The sequence below is a fragment of the Anser cygnoides genome, chromosome 14 (genome assembly GCF_040182565.1).
Source record: "Anser cygnoides isolate HZ-2024a breed goose chromosome 14, Taihu_goose_T2T_genome, whole genome shotgun sequence".
Classification (NCBI taxonomy): Eukaryota; Metazoa; Chordata; class Aves; order Anseriformes; family Anatidae; genus Anser; species Anser cygnoides.
In genome coordinates this window covers 18,068,529-18,085,516 of record NC_089886.1, presented here as the reverse complement: position 1 = coordinate 18,085,516, position 16,988 = coordinate 18,068,529, and the positions used below count along the sequence as shown (strand labels likewise).

The following is a 16,988-nucleotide window of genomic DNA, read 5'->3' as shown; positions in this document are numbered from 1 at the left end:
GCGCCCTGACAGTGGAAATTAAACAGGCATTTGTACAGACGTCTGAAAGACATATAGATGGGTTAAATAAAAGACGGGTGAAGATGTCACTCCCACAAGTACCTGCTCTGCTTCCATGGCAGGCTCACTGCCTGCCTGGCAGTGGTCCCAGGACCAGCACACTCCTCAGCCTGCTGCAGCTGATACGCAGGGATGGGCGAGCCTTCAGCCAGCAGACCCATTGAGGAGAAACCAGGACAGCCTTGCCTCAAGCATGGCAACCACCAAAGACACCTGGAAGAGCAGGAGTACACCCTTAACTATCCAGTCTTAATCCTCTATCGCATACCTGCCAGAACTAACAGGGAAGAGCTGCAGCACAGAAGCAGTTAGTGGTGCCCTCAAGTTGTGCTGCCACCCACTTGAAGCATCTTCCACCCACCCAGCAGACTGCAGAGCAGGTGGAGAGTGTGCACTTGCTTCAGGTACTTTAGTGTAACAAGTGTGGCACCTTGGAGCAAGCCACTTGTCACAGCTGCTGCCCAAGTAGCACGGATATTAACAACTTGCACTGATTAAGGCACTTCAGGCTTCTACTTTCTAAGTGTCTAGGTCTTAGGAATGCTTTTAATCAACACCTGTATCATTGCATTTAATGGACATGAACGGGTTTTCCTTAGTGCTGCTTCAGTCCAGAACCATTATCATGAGAACATAAAATGGGCCAGAGGTTCCAGCTGCTGTCAGTGGCTTCCAATCAGGTCCACAGCCCACCGCTCGTTAGAGTTCTCAGGCTATTTTTAACACCAATTTAAGAAATAAAAGCTATTTAAAACAAGCAGCATAAAAAGAAGTATCATTTGCTTCAGATGATTATTATGTGCATAGTAATGGCAGGAAGACTACTGCAAATGTTTTCCAACTCTTAAAAAGAAGAACACTTCCTTTCCTCAATATATAATTTTGAATTTTAATTTAGATAACTCAGATTATTTACTGGCAACAAAAAAATGCATATTCATGAGGTCTGATTTACTACAATCTTTATTTCTGATGTTCTGCATCTGTGAATACTTGAAGTACTTGAGTTTGCATTCATGGGCAATTATACAGGAATATCAGAGTAGCAACAGATTGATTTGTAGTTAAGAGTTTATAGCAGAGACAGCCAATCTGTTTTCTTTTGGAAGGGCTGTGGCTTGAGATGTGGGACTGATGCTTCCACCTTCATTTTTAAACAAATAACTTTTTCTTTTCTACTCAAGATACAAATCAAGGTCATTATAAATGAGGGTCACACAAAGGATTTTTAGATGTATTCACCAGTAGTAAGCAAATGTCTGAGGAAAAAAGTTATATATATAGCAAGTAGAAACAGAAAAGCTGGATCCTATTTAAGTGAAGGGTGTTTCAGAGGGGCAGTTAGACACACTATTTTGGACATCCCACCTTTGCATCCAACGACTCTCTCAAGTTCCCTCATGCTGATTTCCACTGAGCCTTCTAGAAATCCAAGCACTTAGTATGCAAAATACATTTTTTCTTAAACTCTACATCTCTAACCAAGTTTTTTTTCTGGTCTTATCTTTCATGTTAATCATTGCAGCTTTCTAAAGTACAAAGTTTCTTCTAATAAAACAAACTTTTATTAATTTCTAAAGGTAAACCATAGGGAGAATGAAAGAAAGCGATAATAAACCAGTGATAGGTACAAAGGGAGGAAACAGGATGAATACAGCTTTTGACAAATATATTTAGTAAATAAGACAATAAGACTAATTGATGCACAAAACAGTCGCTCTCAGTTTTACACAGATTCACAGATTCACAGATTTCTCTAGGTTGGAAGAGACCTCAAGATCATCGAGTCCAACCTCCGACCTAACACTAAGTACTCCACTAAACCATATCCCTAAGCTCTACATCTAAACGTCTTTTAAAGACCTCCAGGGATGGTGACTCAACCACCTCCCTGGGCAGCCCGTTCCAATGCTTAATAACCCTTTCGGTAAAGAAGTACTTCCTAACATCCAACCTAAAACTCCCCTGTCGCAACTTTAGCCCATTCCCCCTCGTCCTGTCACTAGGCACGTGGGAGAGCAGACCAACCCCCACCTCTCTACAGCCTCCTTTCAGGTAACTGTAGAGAGCGATGAGGTCGCCCCCGAGCCTCCTCTTCTCCAGGCTGAACAAGCCCAGCTCCCTCAGCCGCTCCTCGTAAGACTTGTTCTCCAGAACCCTCACAAGCTTGGTCGCCCTTCTCTGGACTCGCTCGAGCACGTCCATGTCCTTCCTGTAGCGAGGGGCCCAAAACTGAACACAGTACTCGAGGTGCGGCCTCACCAGAGCCGAGTACAGGGGCACAATCACTTCCCTCGACCTGCTGGCCACACTGCTTCTTATACAGGCCAGGATGCCGTTGGCCTTCTTGGCCACCTGAGCACACTGCTGGCTCATATTCAGCCGACTATCAACCAAGACTCCCAGGTCCTTCTCTGCCAGGCAGCTTTCCAGCCACTCATCTCCCAGCCTGTAGCTCTGCTTGGGGTTGTTGCAGCCCAGGTGCAGGACCCGGCACTTGGCCTTGTTGAACTTCATGCAGTTGACCTCAGCCCATCGCTCCAGCCTATCCAGATCCTCCTGCAGAGCCTTCCTGCCCTCGAGCAGATCGACACACGCACTTAGCTTGGTGTCATCTGCAAACTTACTGACGGTGCACTGGACGCCCTCATCCAGATCATCAATAAAGATATTAAAGAGGACCGGCCCCAGTACCGAGCCCTGGGGGACTCCACTAGTGACCGGCCTCCAACCAGATTTGACTCCATTCACCACAACTCTCTGGGCCCGGCCATCCAGCCAGTTTCTAACCCAGCGAAGCGTACGCCAGTCCAAGCCCCGAGCAGCCAGTTTCTTGAGGAGAATGTTGTGGGGAACGGTGTCAAAAGCCTTACTGAGGTCAAGGTAGACCACGTCCACAGCCTTTCCCTCATCCACCAAGCGCGTCACTTGGTCATAGAAGGAGATCAGGTTCGTCAAGCAGGACCTGCCTTTCATAAACCCATGCTGACTGGGCCTGATCGCCTGCTTGCCCTGCAAGTGCCGCGTGATGACCCTCAAGATAATCTGCTCCATGAGCTTCCCCGGCACTGAGGTCAAACTGACAGGCCTATAGTTCCCCGGGTCTGCCCTCCGGCCCTTCTTATAGATGGGCGTCACATTGGCTAGCTGCCAGTCAACTGGGACCTCCCCCGATAGCCAGGACTGCCGATAAATGATGGAAAGCGGCTCGGCCAGCTCCTCCGCCAGTTCTCTCAGTACCCTTGGGTGGATCCCATCCGGCCCCATCGACTTGCGCACATCCAAGCTCCGTAGTAGGTCGCCAACCATTTCCTCATGGATAGCGAAGGCCACATCCTGCTCCCCATCCCCTTCCACCAGCTCAGGGCACTGGGTGTCCGGAGAACAACCGGTATTGCCGCTAAAGACTGAGGCAAAGGCGGCATTAAGCACCTCAGCCTTTTCCTCATCCTTAGTAACTAGGTTTCCCCTCGCATCCAGTAAAGGATGGAGATTCTCCTTAGTCCTCCGTTTCGCGTTGATGTATTTGTAAAAGGATTTTTTGTTGTCTTTAACGGCAGTAGCCAGATTGAGCTCCAGATGAGCTTTGGCCTTTCTAATTTTCTCCCTGCACAGCCTCGCTACATCCTTGTAGTCCTCCTCAGTGGCCCGCCCTTTTTTCCAAAGATTATAAACCCTCTTTTTCCTGCTAAGCTCCAGCCGCAACTCTCTGTTGAGCCAGGCCGGTCTTCTTCCACGCCAGCTCGTCTTTGGGCACGTGGGGACGGACCACTCCTGTGCCATCACGATTTCCTTCTTGAGGAGCGCCCAGCCTTCCTGGACTCCTCTGCCCTTCAGAACCGCCTCCCAAGGGACTCGGCCAATCAGCGTCCTGAGCAGCTCAAAGTCAGCCCTCCGGAAGTCCACTTACACTCCTTCACATGAAGGAGCACAGCTGCACAGGCAAGCTCTCCCTCCTCTTCCCCTCCTTGTGTGACACCAACACTGAGCTCTGGCCATGACAGCGGTCAACACACAAAGGGGGAAGGTGCCCAAGGTGCTTTCAACGTCGATTTTGAATCACTCTTTTTAGAGGAACAGAGGCTAACAGCTGCTTCGATCTTGCTCTCGGCCAACTGGCTACCCTAAAAAGCCCCTGATACTGCAACAACCTGCTGTACCCCCTGGAGCGTTTCCTTGCCTAATGAAACAGTGAGTTACTTGGAATACTGCTTCCTCTGTCACACACAGGAATCCTCCTCTCCTTGTGCTGGCAAGGACACCTAGTGGTCGTTTAGGATCCCACTGCCACGCTAGGTCTGCTAAGAATTAGATGTCAGTTTCTGCTAAAAACCTGACCGTCATTCTGCCTTATTTCTCATCCCATGGCTATACAAGCGTTTACTGACCACCTCCTGCACGTAGGTGCAAGCAAAGGAACAGGAAGCAGGAAGAGGGAAAGCAATGGAATGACACGACACAGATTTTACCTGACCTTGGCTGCCTTGTAATGACAAGTTAAAAGAAAGTTAAAAAAAAAAAAGTTAAAAAAAGAAAGTTAAAAGAAAGCAGACATTCAAGACAGCCACAGAAGTTTTGTGTAGGAAAGCTATGATGCAACATTTTTTAAAACTCCTCTTCTGGGTGGATATATTGATATTAAAGAAGAACTACAGCAAGAGCTATAGTGAGAGAGAAAAGTCATGTAAAGGCTTTAAAAGCTCAGAAAAGTATAGTTTTGAAACCACATCCTGAAACAGTTGGAAACTGAACGCTTCAGTCTTGCTTCCCTTCACTCCTGGCTGTCTCAGCAGGCAGCCGCAGCAGGAGGCAGGAGAAAGCCCCAGCTCCTGGGCTTATGATGCAAACACCAACTGGCTCAGGCGGCTGCACCTCCCATCCATGCTCGGGGGCTCTCCGGGGAAGGAGGATCCATCTCCACTGGTGCTGCAAATGCACCTGCAAGTCTTTTTTTTAACAAACTTGGCATAAAGGATGTGGACAGGCAGATGGTTTTGCTCTGTAGTGTCAATTAACTTCACCTTATTCTCTCAAATATATTGGAAGCAACACAAGATTTTAGCTTTTTTTTTTCCCCCCCCATGAGCTAAATTAAAAACATCTCTGCATTTAAGCATTAAAAACACTGGTGGAGAAATAAGTATCTACATGCCTTAGATTTTTGCAGGCAACATAAATTGAAAAGAAACAAGATTTCTGAACTATAAAGAAATGAGATAAAGGCTTCTCTCAAATAAATGCCAATCAAAGTCAAGTTAGCCAGTACTGTAGAGACAACCAGCTACAGAGTTCACATAAGCCATTCACTACACCAGCAACAGTTGAAATAAGTCTCGCTTGAGAATTTTATCTCTGTAGCTAGTAGGAACAAAGAATTTTGTGCCCCTGCAGATAGATATTCGTGACCTAATTCATATTGTATCTGTGCTGAACTCTTACAGCAGCTCCTAAGCAGAACTGCCAGGCACAGCAGCTCGTTCACCATGCTGCTCAGAAGGAAGTCTTTGGCCCTTGTATCCAACATTTGTGATGAAGAAAACAATTATCAATCTGTAGTGCCTTACGTAGCAATGTACTGACAGCACTTGTTGCCCTCATTTGACAGTTTCAGTCCTGTTTACCAAATTAAAAATAAATAAATAAATTTTTAAAAAGCTTACTTTCAGCATTTAAATATTCTTTTGTTGTGTTCACATGGTCAAAACTTGACCAGTTGTCCAACTGCTGCACAGAGTTTAGAAGAAGTTGGTTCTCCTTAGGGAAAGGTAAGGTCTTCAGGGAAGTGACTATGAGAAGCAGGTAGATAATAGCACAGTCTGGCACACACAGAACTCCAATGTTTACTCTTGTTCTCTCATGAACATACTGAACCACTTGTGCAAGTCATCTTATCTTCCTGTCACCTCTTATCTGATAAGAAAGTAAAGGGAAAGAAAAGCTACCATCTGTAAGGACTCTGAACATATAACGTACATGGAAGAAATTTTTGTGACAGAGAAAGACTACTGTAAGACAGGAGGAGTATCAGTGCAGAAAAACGTTAAAGTACAAGAAAACCCCAGAGATGTGCTACAGGGTTTGATGGCTAACAACAAACACTGCCTACACACCGCTCAGACACAGATACGCTGCACCTGGAGCACTGCACAGACACGCTGGGGGAGGCCCGCACTTGGCAGCACGGCACAGCAAGATGCAGAGCATAGAGGACTAGCAACAGCCACCCAGGGGAGGGAAGTCTTTGACGCTTATGTCAGCTTCCAATTTTAAATCATTTGAGAACTAAGGCAAAGTGTCTCTTTTCCATAGCAAAGCAATAAATCATACTGCTTAGCTATATTTAGCAGGATGGCAGTTCACATCACACAGTCAGATCTGCATCTGTGTGTACTCTATGTTCACGTAAGAGTTGCTACTATATCGCTTCCTTTGGAATAAGGATTTTATCAGTTCACATAGCCCAGGTTAAAAACCCATTACTTTGTACTTCCAAGTGCAGAATGACAAAACACCAAGGAAGGAAGATAAGTAACTGTATGCCTTAATGTATACAGGCAACAGTAATTGAAGGGAAACAAGACTTCTGAACTAAAAAGCAATGAGAGAGTTGCCCAAAGAACAATATAGAGCATGGTAAGTTCAACGCACACTTAGAAAAATCTCTTGAAGGAGTAGGTTACCTTTTAAAGAAGCATAAGCGGCAGATAGAAAGCATTTGTTAATAAATAAAAGTGTTTTGATACAGATGTTACTCAGATGTGCCTAAGTTTTATAAGCTGTGTTATTGTTACGTGGGTAAGCAGCTCTGTTGTTGTAACTAACCACGAAGTCCTGCAGATACAGCTTTGTGCAGCACTGTGGTATGGCATGGCATGTGATGACATGATTTCTAACAGCATTTTTATCTCAGTATGTAGAAGCACTGCAGTTACAGTGGCTGTTCCCAATTCCTCTTTACATGAATTACTTACATTGTATAAAAACAAGGATGCCACCTATCAATTAACAAAGGTTCCAAAGCTTATCTCAGAACAACAGACAGACTAATCTCAGGTTGAAGTAAAAAGTGTGGTTCAGTGCTCAACTGCAAACATTTTTACTTTAAAGGAGCATGCAAAAAGTCTATCAGATCTTCACACGTCCTGAGCAAGAAGGCAGAACCAAGAATCGGCATGTACCCCTGCCAGGCTTCCCTTCAAACTGTATTCTCTGAAGAGCAATGAAAAGGCTCAAACAAAATAGGAAAAGCACTTATTGGCCCCTAGAACCAAGGAAAGAGACCAACAGCAGCACTAGGTCCTGGGTCCCTTGGATATCTGACAGGCGTATCAAGAGATGAAACAGAAACCTGTATCATTTTAAGCCTTATGACATATAAGATTTCAGCATAACTTAGATCCATGTTCTAACAAATGGGATCCTGAAGTTAAATCAATCGAATTATACTGTAGTCCCCTCTCAAGTATCCTAAACTGATAAATGGCCTGTAGAAGTATATAACTTTGATGAAGGAGGAGAAGAAAGAAAAAAAAAAGTCTTTGTTGTAGTCATTTGGGAAGACTAAATTTGTATTGCACTTCTGGGAAGAATATTGCTTCGTCTTTTTCCAAATGTTTCTAAAACAGATACACGTAGTGCTCTCATTTGCATTTAGCCAACATTTCTAAATAGTGAAAAGTAAACATAGTTCTCATTACTGAACAAAAATCTCTTGCAACTAATCTTTACTTTCCACAGTCTGCATTAAGGAGAAAGTAATTTCACAGCATTAATCCAAGACACATAAAGATAATGAAAACAACTGCAATTTCTTGCAGCTGTAATGCAAAGACCTACCTCCCAGAGTAAATCCACCATATCATTCATTTCAGGTAGCAGGGGCCAGAACTTACACACACCAGATTGCAGTTCATTGTTATTAGGGTGCAACTGTATAAGGCATGCCCCTGACTAACAAAAATACCCTGCTGTGAACAACAGCTGTATTAGTATCACATCTGTCAGCCCATCTGTTTTATGTGAGTAAATGCATTTATTTATTTTTATGATTGCTAAACAGAAAACATTGAGCTACAGGGGTGGGCAAAACATTGCCGAGAACAGGTGTTGGCTGTTTGAAATTTGCCACAATTAGAAGTGCAGCTCATCCTTCCTCCATTAAAAAAGAAAAAAAAAAAGTCAGAAAGCATTTCAGAAGTAATGCCAGTAATGCTTAGAACAAGTGTAAAAGAAACATCTTTGGAAACAAAAGATGCAGAGAAAGACCCTGACTTGTGTGTTCGGTTGTATCAGCAGAGCTAGCTAGGAGGGGTGGCAGAAAAGCTGACTAAAGGTTAAATTAGTCATTCAGCCTTCCTTTTAGGAAAATTTTTAAACAACAGACAAGCTGATAGACTTCACTGAAGAAAAAACATATTTTCTTTCTCAGGGTAGCTATCACTAGGCCGGTCACAAGTGGTGTCCCTCAGGGGTTGGTCTTGGGTCCAGTGCTCTTCAACATCTTTGTCAACGACATAGATGATGGAATTGAGTGCACCCTCAGCAAGTTTGCAGATGACACCAAGCTGAACGGTGCAGTCGATACTATAGAGGAAAGGGATGCCATCCAGAAGGATGTGGACAGGCTGGAGAAGTGGGCCCATGAGCACCTAATGAGGTTCAAAAAAGCCAAGTGCAAGGTGTTGCACTTGGGCTGGGGCAATCCCAGGTATTTATATAGACTGGGAGAAGAAGAATTTGAGAGCAACCCTGTGGAGAAGGACTTGGGGGTCCTGATGGATGAGAAGCTGGACGTGAGCCAGCAATGTGCACTTGCAGCCCAGAAGACCAAGAATGTCCTGGGCTGCATTAAAAAACTGGTGGCCAGCAGGGAGAGGGAGGTGAATGTCCCCCTCTACTCTTGTGAGACCACACCTGGAATACTGCATGCAGGCCCGGGATCCCCAGCACGAGAAGGATGTGGAGCTCTTGGAACGGGTCCACAGGAGGACCACTAAGATGATCAGAGGGCTGGAGCACCTCTCCTATGCAGGAACGTTGAGGGAACTGGGGTTGTTTAGCTTGGAGAAGAGAAGGCTCCAGGGAGACCTCATTGTGGCCTTCCTGTACTTGAAGGGCACGTATAAACAGGAGGGGGAATGCCTGTTTACATGTGTTGGTAGTGATAGGACAAGGGGGAAGGGTTTTAAACTAAGACAGGGGAGATTTAGGTTGGAAATTAGGAGGACTTTTCACTCAGAGGGTGGCGAGGCACTGGAACAGGTTGCCCAGGGAGGTTGTGGATGCCCCATCCCTGGAGGCATTCGAGGCCAGGCTGGATGCGGCTCTGGGCAGCCTGCTCTAGTGGTTGGCAACCCTGCCCAGAGCAGGGGGGTTGAAACTAGATGATCTTTAAGGTCCTTTTCAACCCAGGCCATTCTATGATTCTATGATCACCTAGGGAGTACTAAAATATTGGGACTTCCTGAGGGAATTTCTGAAAAACAGAAGGACTAACTACAAGTGAGCTCTGAAGACCTTCTGAAATTCAGAGAACTTCCTCCCATCTGTGAGACAGATATCACTTGAACATTTATATATGTAATGTGAAAGAAGTTCAGGGCTGTCCACCACCTCATTTATTAGTCATTTATCAACATGTATTTTCTGTGAGGAGTCAGAAGATCAGATACATGAAGTTAGCCTTCCTAAAAGCTCCTTGCATTACAGGCAATGTCAGTTCACATCTCAAAAGAATTTTAAGCCTCTCACACAATTCATAGTAATCACCTTTGACCAATTTAAAAGACACGGTACCCATTGTCAATCGGCAAAATATTGCCCTTCCCCATTTCTCATCTTTTATAGAATACTGACATTCAATTCCCATTAAGTATGAGATAATGAAACATCAGTTGAAGAAAAAAAAAATTAGGGCTTTAAGCAGAAGCTCTTCAATACTAAGCAATTCCATTTACTTGTCCTAAAGGCAGTTCTTAAGTGGAATATGTTCTGCTCTGAATATTATTAAACAATTTGAAGTGTTTTTCAGCAATAACATGCCTTTTCCAGGTAACATTACCATGTCTTAACAAGGAATTAAAAAAAAAAAAAAAGTTATACAGGACATGACCTGCTACCCACAGCAAGAATTGTATCTTCTGCAGGCTCTACTCTCACTTCAACCCTTCACCTCAGTAATTCCTGGCCGTTCCCTCAGCAGAAGGCCGATGGTTATCCCACTCAACCAGACAAATATAAACAAACATGGGAAGTGAGGGGGAGTGTATTTTGAAAGGGACCACCTGAAGCTTGCCGATTCAGGCTGCTTTAAGCAAAAGGCTAAGGGAGTCCAGTCTCTCAGTTAATTTTGACCTACCACAGGGATGCCAACGTAAATATTTCCGAGGGACAGGAGAGTGTTATAAACCACAAAAAAGGCGCAGCCGCCTCAGGAGGGAGCCGGGACTTACCGCGGCTAGGGGCACACGGCACGCACCTCCGTGGCCACAGCACGGAACCGCGGCGAGGCCGGATCTCCACGCGCTGCCCAGCCGCTCTCGGCGGGGAGCGGGGGCGGTGGCACCGGAGGAGACCCCGCCCTCCATCTTGTGAGGCCCCGCCCGCCATCTTGTGGTGCACCACCAGAGGGCGCCGCGGCGCCCGCCCCGCTCGGCTTAAGAGGCGCCCCGCCCCTCCAGCCGTGCGCGCTCCGTGATTAGGCTGCGTGTCAGTCCGTCAGCGCGCAGCCCCGCCCCCTGCCCGGCGGAGCGCAGCGCAGCGCAGCGCAGCGCAGCACAGCGGAGCGGTGGGCGCCGTGCGCGGCTGCATGGCGTGCTGGGGGTCGTGCCGGCGGGTGGGTGCCGCGCCGCGCTGATCCGCGCCGGTCCGCGCTGCTCGGGGCGGGCAACACCACCTCGGGCCCTTCCTCTGATAGACGGGAGCAGCGAGGCGGGGATCAAGGTACGGGCGCGGGCCGGACCCCCGGGGTGCGGGCTGCGCCTGGTCGGGGCGGTGGGGCGGGTGCCGCCGCGGCCGTTCCCCCCGCCGTGCAGCGGGCAGCCCGAGCCGCCGCCCGGGAGAGCCGCCTGAGGCGAGGGGGGACGGGCCCGGGCTTGTCCCGCGGAGCTGGCGCCTGCGCGGTGCGGGGATCCGGCGGCTGCTGCCCCGCTGCGGCGCTGCTGAGGGGTGCGGGGAGCGCCGGGGGGGCTGGGGTTGAAAAACGCCCGTTAGGGGGCTGGCAGGGCCCGCGCGGAACGAGGGGTGTCAGGCCCAGTCCCGAGGGGACCGTAGGTCCGCGGTGTTAGCTGTTGGATGCGCTGACGCTTGTTTTCCCTCGCAGATGATCGAAACGCTTGTGACTACCGAAGCGCAGGAGCTGCTGTACCAGCTGACGGCCCTGCTGGAGCAGGAGCTGAGGTGTCAGCCCAAGGCCTCTGGCCTGAGACTCATCGAAGCTGCCCACGATAATGGCCTCCGAATGACTGCCCGCCTGAGAGACTTTGAAGTGAAAGATCTCCTCAGCTTAACTCAGTTCTTCGGCTTCCACACGGAGACGTTTTCGCTAGCTGTGAATTTCTTAGATAGGTTCTTGTCAAAAATGAAGGTATGGCGTTTCAAGGTATAAGCTTCCAGGCATCAGCTTTTGCTCGTTGCAACCTTGCTCCTGGTTTAAGTTAGCACGTCTTGCTTTCAGCTGGCTAAAGGTTAAGCTGCTTTCATAGATCCTGATTGCACAAGAACTTAAAAAAATGGCTTCTGCTGTTTGGATTTTAGCAGTAAGAACGTTGTTTCCTCTGACAAAGAAAAGGAAGAAGGCATCTGTTCCAACTTGAGGATGCCCTTAGGCTTGGAAATGCAGGCGGTATTAATGGGTTAGATCAAGACAGACTGTCTTGCCTGTTGCACTTATACAAGAACATCTTAGATTACTTTTCATTCTACTGCTGTTAAAACCTACCAGTGAGTCTCATGTATATCAAGAGGCTTGATGCTGTTCAGCATTTATTACTCTAGTAAAATGAGTATTCAGCTAGCACTCCATTCTACTGCATGTATGTGGCATGCTGACAGGTTGTTAATCGTCTAATGAACTAGGATTGCTACTGTTCTATTGGGTCAAGAACAAATGCTTGTTTTACTTGAATGTTAGTACATCCTAAAAAAAAAAAAAAGAAAAAATAGATGGAGCATAATACTTCTGAATTCAAAATCTGTTAAAAAAAATAACTGTAATGAGTTTATGTATATAGAAAAGGTTAAAAAAGATACTGGCATATGCCAATATGTACAACACTGTAGGTCCTAAAAGCTTCTGATTAGGCTATTACAGAACGTCATTAAGAAACTAGTTCTCAGTAAAAATATATTTTTCTGCAATGTTGTTCTTCAGATTAATGAAGCAGAATTTGTTGCTTGTAAAGGTCTCTTCATTTAGTTAAAGATTAAAATGTATGTGGATAAAGAAGTCTAATTGCTTCAGCATTTAAAAAAAAAACACCCATAATGTTTTCCTAAAATATGTTGGTGACTCTACTTTGGTGCTTAGGTGTTGAAATTACTGATCAAAAATGTCCCTCTTTGAAAGTAACGAGACAAATTGACTTCTCTTTAGGTACAGCCTAAACACCTAGGCTGTGTTGGACTCAGCTGCTTCTATTTGGCTGTGAAAGCAACAGAGGAAGAAAGAAATGTTCCCTTAGCCACTGACTTGATTCGAATAAGCCAGTATAGGTTCACTGTTTCTGATATGATGAGAATGGAGAAAATTGTATTGGAGAAGCTGTCTTGGAAAGTCAAAGCTACAACAGCCTTCCAGTTTCTACAACTATATCATTCGCTCATTCATGAGAACTTAAGCTGTGAAAGGTAAAATATCTAAAACTTACTTTGCTATGACTGCAGATGATCAGGAAGCCTATGTAGAAAAATAACCAGGGAATATTACTCAAGCAATTGGCCTTTTGATACTCTTAAAATAAATAAACAAACCCAACCCTCTTATTGGTAAATATCATGTGAGTATCTGTGGTGTAATATTACTTTAACTTGAAATGTTGTTTGTGTAAAGTGATCTAAAGAGTGTTCTCTAAGCCCCAAAACAAGCGTGTTCATCAATGATGGTATAAAAAATTTGTACTTACGCTGCACTAAGTAGAGCCTCATTGCAAAGATTTCAAAATCTGATTTCAGAAAGGAGTTTTGTTTGCTAGTTAGCCTTAAAAGTCCTTGTTGCCCAGCCTATTTTGATGATAGAATTTTCCCCAGTGTAACACAAGATTTATTTTTGACATTGACTGCCAAAACTGAGCACCTGTTTGACTGAAACTCTAGATCTTCTGGTACAAAAGAGGCCCTTCTTTATCTAAAGAACATTCTCACCACTTCTCAGTTTCCAGAGTGGTACTGTCTTGATCAAGTTTGCGTTCTTGTGCAACACTGACTCATTTGTTTTCCTTATAGGAGAAAATACCTTAATCTTGAGAGACTTGAGACACAGCTTAAGGCATGTCACTGCAGAATTATGTTTTCTAAAGCCAAGGTAAACATCTTGAAAGCACATAGAAAATAAGAGTACTGAAGCTTAAAAAATCACAGTTCAAAAATGTCACATTTCCTCTTCTGTCTTCTCCAGCCTTCTGTCTTGGCATTGTCTATTATGGCACTAGAGATAGAAGAACAAAAACTACTGGAATTGACAGAGGCATTGGAATTTCTGCAGCTGCATTCCAAGGTATGTATGGATATTGTTTTACAGGATGTAAATGCATGCAGGGGATAACTCACTGAGTAAAGGGGAGGTCGGTTGGCATACTGGTTTCTCTCTTTGTATTCCTCTTTTCATTCTGCCATCTGGCTTGCAACCTCTTGCTTCCTGTCTTATGTGAAGCAGCTAAAAACGCACATGTAAAATAAGGATTTAACGAGTTACTGACATGGGATTCTGTCTTGCTATTTAGATGAACAACAGAGAGTTGACCTTCTGGAAGGAATTGGTGTTAAAGTGCCTTACAGAATATTCCTCGAGCAAGTGTTCGAAACCAAACGTCCAGAAATTAAAATGGATTGTGTCTGGACGTACAGCGCGGCAGCTTAAACATAGCTATTACAGAATAACACACCTTCCTACAATTCCAGAGACCAGCTCATAATAGGTAAAATAATTTTTTATCCAATAGTAAAATACCAGCTCATACATGTAAAATCAGCTTCTGATAATATAGAAGTGCTTAGCTGTTAACTACCTCAAAGTTTCTTATTCTGTATAGGTAACCTGTTGGAGATGTGTAACTTAAACATAGTAGGCCTGTCATGTAGAGGCTGGTCTGTTCTCGTGTTCATGCTTGAGCCAGTGCTGTACCTAAAGAAGTGGCAACATAATACATGAATACTGGAGAAGGAACTGATCCTTTGGTGTGCTGTGGGAGCAGAAATGTGTTCTACAGACATTGGGACCTCATTCAAACTAAAATGTGGAGTGAAACTGGTAAAAAGGCAGAGGAAAAATTAAGCTTGCTTCTATCATAAAAAGTAATCTGCTAAGAGTAAACAGTTGCCTATTAGAATCTGTCTCTTGCAATAGTTCACTGAAACCAGATAAAACGAGGACAGTTGCATACAGTTTTATTTGTATAACTGTCTGTTTAGTAAACTCTAAAAGCTGTAATTCAGTTACGCATGTTGCAGTTTATTAACTGTGGAAATCGTGAACTAATTCCTTATCTAGGCTTTAATTCCAAGGGCTGCAAATCTTATTTAACAGCTGTATTGCTGTTGTCTTGCTGTGTTCAAGTCTGATGCTTTATTTGGTTCTTGTCGAGTCCTTGAGTTGACTGTCTTTTGTGTTTGTTTGTTTGTACAGGAATACAATAAAATGAGAGAACCATCCTGTGACCTAGTTCACAGGCAGATGAAGATTTGAGAAACCAAGTCTGAAACATGATCTTAATAATGAAGAACCCAACTCACATGGAAATAGTAACATTTCAGACTAAAAATCCTTGCAGTGAATGTGTTCTTTTCCATGATGATTACAACAACAATCAGTGTCAGTTTTTGGTCTTATTAGACCATTTACTATCCAAACAGTGAAAAACCACAATACTGATAGAAGGAATTTAACACCTTAGAGTTTGTAGAGCAGCTTGTGTAGTCTAACCTTGTTTTACTATAAGTGCAGATGACCGGTGGTGTATTAAATTTAAAAAAAAAAAAATCTGGTTCAGCTTTCCAAAGATTACAGGACATTAGGAAAACGTGCAGTGGCACAGTGCTGCAGTCTCAGGCAAAGTAAAGACCATCTTGCTCACTATTGATGAGAATAGGAAATGCTTGTCAGTCAACCTGACATGCTGGCTTGGAAGTGTCATGTGTCTGTGTGTTCCTACAGGGCAGGGTACTGGCCTTTAACATAGACAAATTAAAAACAAAGCTCTACGATACCTACTGAGCACGTCAAGCACGTGGAGCAGGACAAGGGGGATAAACTTGATTTTGTTGTCTTGTAGAAGATAGTCACTAACACTGCATTGATAACGTCAGTGTTTTGTAAGAGGTGTAGTTTGCTGAGATTATGAAGGATAGAGAGAGCATAGAAACTTCATGATACGTAAGAAGGCTGGAGAGAAACCACTGAGTTACCTGCCCCAAATCTGCCATTAGTCTTGCGAGGTTTTGCTACACAAGAGGTAAATGCTGATGCTGAACAGATGGATTTTACAGGCACAGTAGGAACAGGGCCGTAGTCCCATAACGGCCTGTAAGTAGGAACAATTGAGGTGAGAAACAACTGAAGATTGTTTCAACTCTCATCTGTTTAACAATTAGCTTTGTGAAACACACCTGCTCTGTTTTTTTTCCTGAAGACCGCGTCAGTACTTGAGGCATATCTTGCTTTAGGTACTAACATGAAAGTGAATAATAAGAATGTGTTATTGGATGTGAGATGGATAGAGGTGTTGGGGGGAATGTTGCTAATGACCTCTTGAATTCTGTGTCACTGTGGAGCAGAGGCTTTTAGGGGTAGGCTGATCATAAATGCCATGTAAATGGATTTAGGGGAAAATGAGTGATCTGAATATAGTGTGGGCTTAAATGCTAGCCTACCAAACCTGTCCCCTTAATGGTAATAGCTGATGCGTAAACCATTCTTAGCATATCTTAAACTAATTAAATTCTTCACAAAAGACTTCATACCAAAGCTCTGTACTGGACAAATCAAGCTTTCTCGTGAACTCATGGGAATGATTGCACTGCATAGCATTTAATCGAGTCTTCCATCTGCCAGTGCTCTCTGTGCATTGTGCTGGCCTCTGAAAAGCATACACGTGACTCAGACAAAGGGGTGGGCAGCTTACTGGGAGAGATGGACAACGATGCAGTGTGCAATTCTACTGGTATTGTCATGTGTCAAGGTATGTACCTTTCAATTAAACGTTGAAATGCGGTTAACCAAGCAACTTTGTTCCAATTTGTTATAAAGCGTTGTAGGAAGGCTATTAAGTGGCTTATACTTAAATACTACGTGAGAAATGTCTCTGCAAGAGGTAAGGAAGGATATTTTTAAGAGGTTGAGGGTGCAGGGGAAGGGCTAGGGAAGAAACAAGAAAAATCTCAATGTGGTAAAATTATGTCAGCTTGCTGACGTGATTGCTCTAACACCTTTGAGACATGAAAGCAGCTACACAGATGAGTTGACAAGTAGTTTACACTGTTCAAATGTGACTTCATCTTTCATTGTTAAACTGATACTGTGTATCGCCTGCTTCTATATATTGCAGTAAATGCAGTGCTTCCTTAAAGAGAACGTGGCGCCTGACTTTCAAAGCTCAAGATTTCATTTTCTGGACTCATCTGAGCATTCCAATTTGACTAGACATAAGTTTATACATTTCTGTATCCAACACATTCACAGGGAGTAGTTGTGATAAAGCTAAAGCTCTGGCATTATT

General features: G+C 44.4%; 2 protein-coding genes across 23 annotated transcripts in view; one reads left to right on the top strand and one right to left on the bottom strand.

Moving 5' to 3' along the window:
* LOC136786400 (protein FAM210B, mitochondrial-like) overlaps window positions 1-10,669 on the bottom strand; it is a 324,869-nt gene extending 314,200 nt beyond the window's left edge. For 17 of the 21 annotated variants that reach the window (XR_010824954.1, XR_010824959.1, XR_010824949.1 and 14 more), the window contains exon 1: window positions 10,512-10,669. Coding sequence is in view for 1 of the 21 variants with exons in the window: in XM_066977254.1 (XP_066833355.1) it covers window positions 10,512-10,668 (157 nt within the window). In the remaining 20 variants the exon portion in view is untranslated. Of the gene's footprint in view, window positions 1-7,896; window positions 8,361-10,511 lie in introns of those variants that run through there. The other 4 variants (XR_010824970.1, XR_010824969.1, XM_066977248.1 and 1 more) reach the window with 2 other exon arrangements.
* Window positions 10,670-10,842: 173 nt separating this feature from the next.
* CCNG1 (cyclin G1) lies at window positions 10,843-16,488 on the top strand. Of its 2 annotated transcripts, XR_007163673.2 has the most exons (8): window positions 10,843-11,001; window positions 11,381-11,644; window positions 12,653-12,906; window positions 13,501-13,579; window positions 13,673-13,771; window positions 13,998-14,192; window positions 14,307-14,524; window positions 14,900-16,488. XR_007163673.2 is itself a non-coding variant. In XM_048064793.2 (7 exons), the coding sequence occupies exons 2-6, from the start codon at window positions 11,381-11,383 to the stop codon at window positions 14,187-14,189; spliced, it is 888 nt and encodes a 295-aa protein (XP_047920750.1). In that variant the 5' UTR covers window positions 10,844-11,001; the 3' UTR covers window positions 14,190-14,192; window positions 14,900-16,488. The 2 variants fall into 2 exon arrangements, 1 of the variants encoding a protein (XP_047920750.1); XM_048064793.2 differs by lacking the exon at window positions 14,307-14,524 and having other exon boundaries at window positions 10,844-11,001.
* Window positions 16,489-16,988: the final 500 nt, after the last annotated feature.